Source organism: Coffea eugenioides, unplaced genomic scaffold (genome assembly GCF_003713205.1).
Source record: "Coffea eugenioides isolate CCC68of unplaced genomic scaffold, Ceug_1.0 ScVebR1_2425;HRSCAF=3450, whole genome shotgun sequence".
NCBI lineage: Eukaryota > Viridiplantae > Streptophyta > Magnoliopsida > Gentianales > Rubiaceae > Coffea > Coffea eugenioides.
In genome coordinates, this window is record NW_020862912.1 from 12,281 (window position 1) to 25,818 (window position 13,538).

Sequence of the window (13,538 nt, forward strand, 5' to 3'; positions counted from 1 at the left end):
GATGTTTCAAGTCTCATTTCCTGATTGCATTCACCTATATATAGCCATGGATTTGCAAGATTCAAAATAACTTGGAAGAAGGCTAGAGAAACTCACCAGAAATGTAGTTTTCACTAGAGTTTCCTTGGTTCATTAGTATAGTATAAGTAGAGTAGTTTATCCATCTTATATTTGTAGTTAGATTTGGATGAAGATTGGAGGAGCAAAGATGAAGAGGTTGATCTCATGTGATAAGGGTGATATTTCTTCTACTACTTTCTCTCTTGTATTGGATTTCATGTTTAATTATAATACAAGTTGGCTTTGTGTTTTTATTATGTCTAGTTAAAGTTTATGCCTAGAGTTATGGTTGAACTTGCTATATTTTGTTAGTGATGTTTATTTGGTTATTTGGTCATATTATTTTGAGCAAGTTATTTATCACTTTTGGTTATCTAATCATGATTAACTGGCCATTAATTATGATAATCTTAAGGTGTTAAGTTTGCAATGAAAATTGGAATTTAATACTAGTTCAAAGAAGTGAAAAGCCTAGGGAGTACACTCACGAAAGTAGAGGTGCACCTATGTGGCTTAAGTGACTTGTTTCATTTAATTTTATAGAAGAAATGAACTTATAGTTAATTTCATAACCACGAGAGTAGGTATGGCTTAATTACAAGTATAGTTGATTCACTACGAAAGTAGGTTTCACATACATTAGAAAATTACGCCAAAACTAATCAAGATAATAGCATTCACTTAACTGATAATCTCATTTGCAAGAGTTGTAAGGAATTCCATATCTCTAGGAGCTTTCTAGTGTTATTTTCATAAATTTTATATTTGTGGTAGTCTAAATAATAAAGGAGTTTGAAAACATCGGTAATTGCATTCTTCCCTGTGGGATCGACCCTTAATACCCTATACTCGCTCACAATTTGTATACTTGCGATAAATCGCGTGTGGGGTATTTAGGAATTTATAAATGTAAATTTTGATTGGGAATCATTGCAATTTTCACACTTTAACCACAAAATGCATATTTTCACTAGAATTTTAGTTAATTATTTATAAAACTAAATAAAACACACCAAAACTAATTAATAAAGCACACTAAAAATACGTAAAATATACTCTTATCAAATACCCCCACACTTGAACCATTGCTTGTTCTCAAATTGCATTTCTTAGCTGAGTTGAATTTCGGTATTTCAACTTTTGGACTATGAAAACGACTGAATTGGACTTTGATATCTTCATACCAAATGTAAATCTGTCTCTTAGGTTCAAAATGGTATAAATATGATCTCAATCCAATGTATGTAGCCCAAGATATTGCAAAAATACCAACAGATGCCAAAGCTGACTTTTGTTTGATTCTTTTGTTCTCAAATTGCATTTCTCAGCTGAGTTGAATTTCGGTATTTCAACTTTTGGACTATGAAAACGGCTGAATTGGACTTTGATGTCTTCATACCAAATGTAGATATGTCTCTTAGCTTCAAAATAGTATAAAGATCACCACAATCCAATCTGTGTAACTCCCGATATAGTTAAAATACCAAAATGTGTCAGAGTTGTCAAAGCTGACTTTTCTTCATTCAAATTGTATTTCTCCTTTTACACTTCATATTTTATTTTCACCACTTTAATCCATCTTCAATCATCCAAATATCTTCTCAATGCACTTCATTTGATGATTGAATCATTAAACCTACAAAATATGAAGTTTTTACCATAAAAATCAATAGAAATGCAATTTTCACACTTTAACCACAAAATGCATATTTTCACTAGAATCTTAGTTAATTATTTATAAAACTAAATAAAACACACCAAAACTAATTAATAAAGCACACTAAAAATATGTAAAATATACTCTTATCAAATACCCCCACACTTGAACCATTGCTTGTCCTAAAGCAATAAGAAAAACAAACCAACAATGATTCAATTTTTTTTGAAAATAAACATATGTGCACCATTCCACTTCATTTTCTCAAAAACAAGGTAAATAACCATTATGCAATTATTAAACTCAAGTACTCATAATATCAAATAAAGGAGAGCTAATTATACCGTCATTATAACAAATTCAAATCAATTTTTCATCCTTACCCAATCTTACAAGTAAGTAACTCATATGGTCAATAAAATGCTTCCTAAATTCATGATCATCTTTTTATTCCAATTTAAAGAGAGATTTATTCATATAGTGTAGCTAAATATTACTTAAGTTGTGCAAGTGTCTTTTGACGCGAGAATCGACATTTTTAGATGAAGATCACCGGTTACTCAACACTTCACATACTCAAATTGCTTTGCATACTCTTAATTCGAATACCGTTTTACGCGAAAGTTGACATTTGTAGATGAAGACTTCCGGTTACTAAGTACAAGAATCATTGGAGTAACACAAATTTTATTTTCTTTTTTCTTCTTTTTTTTTATTTTTCTTTTCACTTTTTTTTTAACAGCAAAGAAAATAATAATTTCCTCAAAAGAATAATCATGAGAAGAGTATTGCACTTATTGACCATATTTATCACTTAACTTATAAAATCAAATAAAGACAAGAAATTTCATTAAATATGCAAAAAAATAGGCATAATTGTCTCCACTTTACAAGATATACTTTCCTACAAATGCACAAATTATAATCACATAATAGTTATTTTCAAATTAAATGAGAAAAGAAGTTTCCAAATCACATATATTTATTTCAAATGTAGAAGAAATTTGAACTACTAATGGTATGAAACTTGTTACCCCTTTGGATAAAATTAAAAAAAATTGAAACTTTTTGTGGCAAATTCGCAAATTTGGACACGATTTTGAAAACAAATTTTAAATTTAAACACAAGTCCAATATTTGCAACCAACAAGTCAATCACATACAATGTATATAATCTCAATTCTTCCCCCCACACTTAACATGCACATTGTCCTCAATGTGTAAAAAGGAAAATCAAGATAAAGAAAAGTAATACTCCCCTATTGTTGCGATCGAAATGTCAAAGCATGAAATTCACGAACCATTGTCTACTTATCTCCAATGCTTCATGCATTCCATTTAATAACCATTAGTAATATTAATCTAAAGATGGAAAATAAGAAATAAATGAAAACTAACAAAATAATTCAACACATAATTTAAACATGAAATCACACAAAATAAAATAGTCAAAACATTGGGTTGACACCCAATAAGCGCTTTTGTTTATAGTCGTTGGCTCGACTTTTGCACCTCATTTCTCAAGGAGGTTTTGTTAAAGAATAATCCACCAAATTTTGTCGTGGTGGATCATTAAAAGGTGGCTTTATAGCAATAACCACATGTTCAAATGATATGAGAGGTGGAAGAAACATACCTATCTCAAGTGAGTCATAGATATTACCTTGAATATGCACCACTTGAGAATTCTCCAAAGGAGATGTCATATGGGTTTCTTGGGCAATAATATCTTTAGAACATATACAATCAACACATTCCTCAAGAGGGGTGAAAAATGAGTCTTTAAGGCTCACCTCTTGAGGTTCAATGTTAGCTCCAAAGGTACTATCTTGTGAAATGGACATTTTCTCATTGAAACACAAATTGGATTCATCATTTTGATCAAAATATAATCCATTTTCACTTACAACATTCCCACCATTCATAATAGGGTTATTTTGCATATTATTAGAAGAAATAACTTCACACAATACATGTAATTGTTCTTGTATTCTACAAAAGTGAGAGGTTAATTCATCTAATCTTTCCTCAATCCTAGCAAAACGATCGGAGGTCACATTAGTTAGCTTTTCTATAGCCAAATCAAATTGATTAGAATATTTTTCTATGGATAACTCCCAAGATGCATTAGAATCATTAGCTAATGGTTCACTTTCTAGTTCACAAGATAAAGATGCATTAGCTAACCTTTCTATTACCAATTCCCAATATGATTTTGCTTCACATTGGACACATTCGGGTGGATAATCATAAAAATATGGAGAATCACTATAAGTACATTGATTATTCCAACCATAAGCAGAAGAATTATCCCAATTAGCACCATATTGATCAAAACAAGGATTGTAATACTCTAATTCATCATAATAATTCACATTTTGTGCTTGTCTACATGTATGAATAGCATGATAACCTCCACATATGTCACAAATCATTTGATTAGAATTAAAAGCATTAACATTCCTCTTTTGCTCAATCTCATGCATCATGGTGTCCATTTACACTTTTAACATTATAACACCAAATTTAGCCTTTAAACACTTTAAACCATTTTCGAAAGACATACCTTCGATAATTTCTTGGTTACCTCTATTGAAGGAGTTTTGCACTTGGTAACCATCCATTGCCGATCTTCCACTTCTCATGCATTGTCTCCTCATATTTTCTACTCTCCTTGATCCCCTAAACATATCTTTAAAATAACTCAAAAACAAGTTTAGTCAAGAAGAATAGATAACTCTAACATAAAAAAAATAAAAAAATAAAAAAACACAAAAACTCACAAAGACACTAAAAACAAAAATTGAGACAATAGACACAACAAACACAAGAAAAATAAGTAAAAATGTCTAAATTAATAAAGTTGCTCTTAACACCGATATTGACAAATCTTCCCCGGCAACGGCGCCAAAAACTTGACGTGCGTGGGGTATACATATAATATTAAGTTCATCCCAATCAAGTTTTACATTTATAAATTCCTAAATACCCCACACGCGATTTATTGCAAGTATACGAATCATGAGCGAGTATAGGGTATTAAGGGTCGATCCCACAGGAAAGAATGCAATTACCGATGTTTTCAAACTCCTTTATTATTTAGACTACCACAAATATAAAATTTATGAAAATAACACTAGAAAGCTCCTAGAGATATGAAATTCCTTACTACTCTTGCAAATTAGATTATCGGTTAAGTGAATGCTATTATCTTGATTAGTTATGGCGTAATTTCCTAATGTATGTGAAACCTACTTTCGTAGTGAATCAACTATACTTGTAATTAAGCCATATCTACTCTTGTGGTTATGAAATTAACTACAAGTTCATTTCTTCCATGAAATTACATGAAACAAGTCACTTAAACCACATAGGTGCACATCTACTTTCGTGAGTGTACTCCCTAGGCTTATCACTTCTTTGAACTAGTGTTAAATTCCAATTTTCATTTCCTAATGTATGTGAAACCTACTTTCGTAGTGAATCAACTATACTTGTAATTAAGCCATACCTACTCTTGTGGTTATGAAATTAACTACAAGTTCATTTCTTCTATGAAATTACATGAAACAAGTCACTTAAACCACATAGGTGCACATCTACTTTCGTGAGTGTACTCCCTAGGCTTATCATTTCTTTGAACTAGTGTTAAATTCCAATTTTCATTGCAAACTTAACACCTTAAGATTATCATAATTAATGGCCAGTTAATCATGATTAGATAACCAAAAGTGATAAATAGCTTGCTCAAAATAATATGACCAAATAACCAAATAAACATCACTAACAAAATATAGCAAGTTCAACCATAACTCTAGGCATACACTTTAACTAAACATAATAAAAATACAAAGCCAACTTGTATTATAATTAAACATGAAATCCAATACAAGAGAGAAAGTAGTAGAAGAGATATCACCCTTATCACATGAGATCAACCTCTTCATCTTTGCTCCTCCAATCTTCATCCAAATCACACTACAAATACAAGATGGATAAACTACTCTACCTATACTATACTAATGAACCAAGGAAACTCTAATGAAAACTACATTTCTGGTGAGTTTCTCTAGCCTTCTCCCAAGTTATTTTGAATCTTGCAAATCCATGGCTATATATAGGTGAATGCAATCAGGAAATGAGGCTTGAAACATCCTTTTTACAGCTGGTAATTGGTTGTCATACGTTCATCCATAGCTGTAAATTATTGAAGGAGAAAACAAGTTGTACCAGTGGAGAGCAGCTATTTTTGACCAGAATCTGGCTACTTCAATTGCTATTTTCTCTATGATAGTAGCTGAATTAGCTCTTGTGTAGAACATAGAAGTTGTAGTCCATTGAAATAGCTGTCCAATGCCTCAAGAATCATACAATTTGGAGCTCTTTAGACCGAGATATGACCAAAATACCAAAGACTGGTCAATTCTGCATTTTCAGCTCTCAACAGCAGACTTTTACTTCTGTATTTTGACATTTTGACCAGGAAAACAGCCGAATTGGACTTTGATATCTTCATACCAAATGTAGATCTATCTCTTAGCTTCAAAATGGTATAAATATCATCTCAATCCAATGTATGTAGCCCAAGATATAGCCAAAATACCAACAGATGCCAAAGCTGACTTTTGTTTGATTCTTTTGTTCTCAAATTGCATTTCTCACCTGAGTTGAATTTCGGTATTTCAACTTTTGGACTATGAAAACGGCTGAATTGGACTTTGATGTCTTCATACCAAATGTAGATCTGCCTCTTAGCTTCAAAATGGTATAAAGATCACCTCAATCCAATCTGTGTAACTCCAGATATAGTTAAAATATCAAAACGTGTCAGAGTTGTCCATATCTCTAGGAGCTTTCTAGTGTTATTTTCATAAATTTTATATTTGTGGTAGTCTAAATAATAAAGGAGTTTGAAAACACCGGTAATTGCATTCTTCCCTGTGGAATCGACCCTTAATACCCTATACTCGCTCACGATTCGTATACTTGCGATAAATCGCGTGTGGGGTATTTAGAAATTTATAAATGTAAAACTTGATTGGCATGAGCTTAATATTATATGTATACCCCGCGCACGTCAAGTTTTTGGCGCCGTTGCCGGGAGTTTCATTAGCACGTCAAGAATTGAGATTATATACATTGTATGTGATTGACTTGTTGGTTGCAAATATTGGACTTGTGTTTAAATTCAAATTTTGTTTCAAAATCTTGTCCAAATTTGCGAATTTGCCCCAAAAAGTTTCAATTTTTTTTTTAATTTTATCCAAAGGGGTAACAAGTTTCATACCATTAGTAGTTCAAATTCCTTCTACATTTGAGATAAATATATGTGATTTGAAAACTTCTTTTCTCATTTAATTTGAAAATAACTATTATGTGATTATAATTTGTGCATTTGTAGGAAAGTATATCTTGTAAAGTGGAGAAAATTATGCCTATTTTTTTGCATATTTAATGAAATTTCTTGTCTTTATTTGATTTTATAAGTTAAGTGATAAATATGGTTAATAAGTGCAATACTCTTTTCATGATTATTCTTTTGAGAAAATTATTATTATCTTTGCTGTTAAAAAAAAAGAAGAAAAAAAAAAGGAAAGAAAAAAAAAAGAAAAAATGAAAAAAAAGAAGAAAAAAGAAAATAAGATTTGTTCTACTCCAATGATTCTTGTACTTAGTAACCGGGAGTCTTCATCTACAAATGTCGACTTTCGTGTAAAACGGTATTCGAATTAAGAGTATGCAAAGCAATTTAAGTATGTGAAGTGTTGATTAACCGGTGATTTTCATCTAAAAATGTCGATACTCGCGTCAAAAGACACTTTCACAACTTAAATAATATTTAGCTACACTATATGAATAAATCCCTCTTTAAATTGGAATAAAACGATGATCATGAATTTAGGAAGCATTTTATTGACCATATGAGTTACTTACTTGTAAGATTGGGTAACGATGAAAAATTGATTTGAATTTGTTATAATGACGGTATAATTGGCTCTCCTTTACTTGATATTATGAGTACTTGAGTTTAATAATTGCATAATGGTTATTTACCTTGTTTTTGAGAAAATGAAGTGGAATGGTGCACATATGTTTATTTTCAAAAAAATTGAATCATTGTTGGTTTGTATTTCTTATTGCTTGAGAACAAGCAATGGTTCAAGTGTGGGGGTATTTGATAAGAGTATATTTTACGTATTTTTAGTGTGTTTTATTAATTAGTTTTGGTGTGTTTTATTTAGTTTTATAAATAATTAACTAAGATTCTAGTGAAAATATGCATTTTGTGGTTAAAGTGTGAAAATTGCATTTCTATTGATTTTTATGGTAAAAACTTCATATTTTGTAGGTTTAATGATTCAATCATCAAATGAAGTGCATTGAGAAGATATTTGGATGATTGAAGATGGATTAAAGTGGTGAAAATAAAATATGAAGTGTAAAAGGAGAAATGTAATTTGAATCAAGAAAAGTCGCTTTGACAACTCTAACACGTTTTGGTATTTTAACTATATCTGGAGCTACACAGATTGGATTGAGGTGATCTTTATACCATTTTGAATCTAAGAGACGTATCTACATTTGGTATGAAGACATCAAAGTCCAATTCAGCCATTTTCATAGTCCAAAAGTTGAAATACCAAAATTCAACTCAGTTGATTTGAGAACAAAAGAATCAAACAAAAGTCAGCTTTGGCATCTGTTGGTATTTTGGCTATATCTTGTGCTACATACATTGGATTGAGATGATCTTTATACCATTTTGAAGCTAAGAGACAGATCTACATTTGGTATGAAGACATCAAAGTCCAATTCGGCTGTTTTCCTGGTCAAAATGTCGAAATACAGAAGTAAAAGTCTGCTGCTGAGAGCTGAAAACGCGAAATTGACCAATCTTTGATATTTTGGTCATATCTCGGTCTAGAGAGATCCAAATTGGATGATTCTTGAGGCATTGGACAGCTATTTCAATGGACTACAACTTCTATGTTTTGTACAAGAGCTAATTCAGCCGCAATCATAGAGAAAATAGCAGTTGAAGTAGCCAGATTTTGATCAGAAATAGCTGCTCTCCATTGGTACAACCTGTTTTCTCCTTCAATAATTTACAGCTATGGATGAACGTATGACAACCAATTAGCAGCTGTAAAAAGGATGTTTCAAGCCTCATTTCCTGATTGCATTCACCTATATATAGCCATGGACTTGCAAGATTCAAAATAACTGGACAAGGCTAGGAAAACTCACCAAAAATGTAGTCTTCACTAGAGTTTCCTTGGTTCATTAGTATAGTATAGGTAGAGTAGTTTATTCATCTTGTATTTGTAGTTAGATTTGGATGAAGATTGGAGGAGCAAAGATGAAGAGGTTGATCTCATGTGATAAGGGTGATATCTCTTCTACTACTTTCTCTCTTGTATTGGATTTCATGTTTAATTATAATACAAGTTGGCTTTGTGTTTTTATTATGTCTAGTTAAAGTTTATGCCTAGAGTTATGGTTGAACTTGCTATATTTTGTTAGTGATGTTTATTTGGTTATTTGGTCATATTATTTTGAGCAAGTTATTTATCACTTTTGGTTATCTAATCATGATTAACTGGCCATTAATTATGATAATCTTAAGGTGTTAAGTTTGCAATGAAAATTGGAATTTAATACTAGTTCAAAGAAGTGAAAAGCCTAGGGAGTACACTCACGAAAGTAGAGGTGCACCTATGTGGCTTAAGTGACTTGTTTCATTTAATTTTATAGAAGAAATGAACTTATAGTTAATTTCATAACCACGAGAGTAGGTATGGCTTAATTACAAGTATAGTTGATTCACTACGAAAGTAGGTTTCACATACATTAGGAAATTACGCCATAACTAATCAAGATAATAGCATTCACTTAACCGATAATCTAATTTGCAAGAGTAGTAAGGAATTCCATATCTCTAGGAGCTTTCTAGTGTTATTTTCATAAATTTTATATTTGTGGTAGTCTAAATAATAAAGGAGTTCGAAAACACCGGTAATTGCATTCTTCCATGTGGGATCGACCCTTAATACCCTATACTCACTCACGATTTGTATACTTGCGATAAATCGCGTGTGGAGTATTTAGGAATTTATAAATGTAAAACTTGATTAGGATGAGTTTAATATTATATGTATACCCCGTGCACGTCAAGTACAAAACATCTTATAAGGTCTTAGAAAATTCTTTTTTCCCTCCTTACAAAAGTAAAGTCTAAAAAAATGTTAGAAAAATGATTCAAAACGCCTCTTATATTTTGCAACATGACTTTTTTGTCCCTCACTTTTAAAAGTGTAATTTTCCGTCTCTTACAAATTTACATTGGTCAAATTTGATCCCAACCTAAGTTTTTGAATAGTTTTTAGTCGGAATCGACCACGTGCTTTCCACATGATCATTTTTTAGATGTAAAATTGTCAAATTAAATTTCACATAATCCGATCCACAGTCTCTCGTAATTCACAAAGTGATTTTTTCAAAAATTTTAAAGATTATTACACAGATAAAAGCATATGGAAAATAAATTTTTTCCCTTTTCTTCCGGGAACCTTATAATATAAATTCCCTGTAATTCGTTTTTCAGATTCTTAGTTGGACTATTGAACAGAAAACTACGAGGGAATGACGTTCAAAATTTTAAGGATTAATCTTTGTCCCCAAATATCTCGAAAAAAGAGTACAAATTCCTTGAATTAGATGTCATATGGTAAAAAATCCGTGTGGTCAAATTAGTTTCCCCATGCAGTCATGCATTTGACTCTTAAATTCACAAGAAAAATTTATCATTTCAAGTGCATAAATTAAATACATCCTAATCAAATTATGCCCATATAAACCCCACTCATCATCCAATCGAAGTATCGGTATCAAAATTGTAATAACTTCAACAATTACTACTATTGTTTAAGTGATCAAGATTGAAGAGCATTTGGAGATGGATAACAAGGGTTGCAGCAAAGAAACTGGAGCAGACGCAGCAGGAGCTGGTGGTGGCAATAGCAGTGGTGGTGGGACTAACAAAGGTGGCAACAATGATCTGATCATGAAGGCTCCGGGTGGTGATGGTGCACATATATCAAGGACTGGCTTTGAGAGCGATCCAAAGGGCTACTTTTCTGACCTGCATGCTAAGGAGAAGGCCAGCAAATGAAGAAGGGATGTTTGAGTATCTAAAGATAAATAAAAATGTTGACTATTTATGTACTTTCATCAACTCTAAAATTTGGATCAATGGAGATAATATATTGAAGTATTAAACTACCGGTTTTGTGTTCACCCCATTCAGTTAATTTGTGGTTTTGAAGCATTCTTTTGCATTAAATAGTCCCCACATTTTCTTAAGGCCGAATAACCAATAACTATTTGAAGGCCAAATGGCACACAAATTGAACCAGGTTTACAGGTCATTCCTGCAATTTCTACATCAGAGCTAATAAGGCGATGTTCACTCTTGTCAAGAGGGTTATAGATAAAAACTAAAAAACAAAACAAATCTTACGTACAACATTCTGTACCAAAAAATCCAACAACACTTTTGTCTGGAAGGTCACTTTTGCATTTCAGGGGCTTTGAAGGAGGCCTTTGATTAAATATAATATCAGCTATAATTCAAATAAATACCAAAAAAAAAAAGCTTAATCAAAATTGCAATAATTAATTTTTTTTGCCTCATGCTTATCGGTTTCCAACTAATAAAGGACTGCAATATGTAGACGAAAATAGTGCCATATGCGAAACATCATAATTAATTCTTGCCAACTTTTTTCTTTTTTGTCAAAAAAGCAGTATTTATTCATTTTAGCTTGATAGGCATAAGGTTGTTTATAAAAGTGTTACTTAATACTACGTCGAGTGATCTTTCCTGTGCAGCTCTATTCTTGACCAAGGACAAAAAAAAAATGGGGGAATTTTTTGGGTGATTAGAAAAAAAGGTGAATTTGAATTGGCCCTACTAAATAACCAACTTACAATTCAAATTACAGTTCAACTAAACACTTAAAACTGGAAGTTTCGATCAAATGCAGCTTTGTGTCAATTCACATGTGTTTTTATTTATTAAAAATTTCGTCAAAACTTCTAAGGGAAAGGGGCTTTAATGAGACACAAAGGAAAAAGATAGTGAGTGCTCTTTTGATCAGTTTTGAAAAGATTTGAAGATTGGCAGATTAATTTTTTTTTTTTTTATTGAAAGAGCAACACTTTATATGCTTAACTCATTTAACTTGGAGAATTAATTGCTTCAAAACTTCTGAAGTTGTAGGGTTTCGCTTTGAGACATAATTGATGGAATAGGGGATCATTTGGAACAAAATTTCCAATTGGAACGGCTTCACTAGATGTAATCACAATTTAGTGTGAAATTGATAATTTGCGGTCAACTTTAAAGGAACGCAAAACAGATTATCAAAATGAATTTTGCACCCTTTTTTTAAGCTAGACCTGAAGATTTAATGAAAAACCACAAAAATAGCGACAGTTGAATCAATGATAAACATCTTAAATCGAAATAAAACAATCTTAAGAAAATCAACTCACCATCCTACTTTCAAATTACTTTTGTTTTGTTTGTTTATACAACTTCCTCTAACACACTCATTCCACTTTCACACAGATTAAGAAGAATAGTTAATGTAATCATTTTTTGCTTAGTACTTTTTTTATATAGTTATATGCCCTACTATTAATAGTTTTGTTTTAGTGTTACACTATTTAATTTATTATTTATAGTGAAATGATTGACAAATAAAATAGCATACTTACTAATTAAGATACAATTTAACTATGGATATAGCAGTAAATCCATACACTAACCTACACTTCAAAAAAAAAAATAAACCGATAATTCAGGATAAACACAAAAGAAAAATGGACCTATCTTATTGAACGGAGAGAGTACTATTTTGTGCTTCTCTCCCACCCCTCATCCCCAGTATCTACAGAATTTATTATGCTTCAGAATTCCAGTTAAATTTGCCATCCTACAGAATTCGAGTAGTCCAAATATTCTCAACATGCATGCATTACATTAATATGGGCTATCACAAAATTTTTCCTTCTTAATGGAGTTGATGATTCGAAGACAGCCTTTGCCTATATAAACTGACCAGTCTTGGCATAATGATCCACCCACGAGCAGCTTAGTGCTATACTGGCATATGAATTGTTTCAAACTTGTTAGCTAAAGAGCAACTTCAAAATGGGTCAAGGTGGGAGTTCTGGAGGAGGAGCCAAAGGCAGTGGAGGCAACGGAGGAGGGAAAGGAAGCTCCGGTGGCGGTGGTTCGTCTAAAGGCAGCGGCAGTGTTGGTGGTGGCGGTGGATATATGAAAGCGCCTGGTGGTGGTGGCTCATACATTTCAAGAGCCGGATTTGAGGCAAATCCTCGAGGATATTTCTCGGGTTTACGTGGTGGCCAGAAGGGCAAATGAACTTGTATATTGAATAAGATGTTAGAATCTATTAAATAAACGTCAGCTCTTTGTTGAATTATCAGCTGTGCATTAAACGATTTATATTGCCAGGAATATTTGCTTTCAATTTTGACATCTTTTTTATTTTGCAATTATAAAAGGCAATGCTATGAATTGAACTAGAGTTTACATGCAACTGTGGCCATATATATATATATGACTACCTCCAACGACCACGTACAACCAACTTATTTCTCAGCACTGTTTTCGGTTGGATAATTACTGGATTTTTTTCTGTCTTAGCATATAGCCATCCATATATGCTTGCGATAAATTTTTGGTAAAAAAAAAAAGGGAATTAGCGGGCATTATTTTACAAGACCAAACATA

The 13,538-nt window shown here is 32.0% G+C and overlaps 1 protein-coding gene across 1 annotated transcript; it reads left to right on the forward strand.

The window, feature by feature from the left end:
• Positions 1–10,673: 10,673 nt before the first annotated feature.
• Positions 10,674–13,166, forward strand: LOC113756616 (loricrin-like). The gene is made up of 2 exons (XM_027300249.1): positions 10,674–10,877; positions 12,918–13,166. The coding sequence occupies exons 1-2, from the start codon at positions 10,674–10,676 to the stop codon at positions 13,164–13,166; spliced, it is 453 nt and encodes a 150-aa protein (XP_027156050.1).
• The last annotated feature ends 372 nt before the right edge of the window (positions 13,167–13,538 follow it).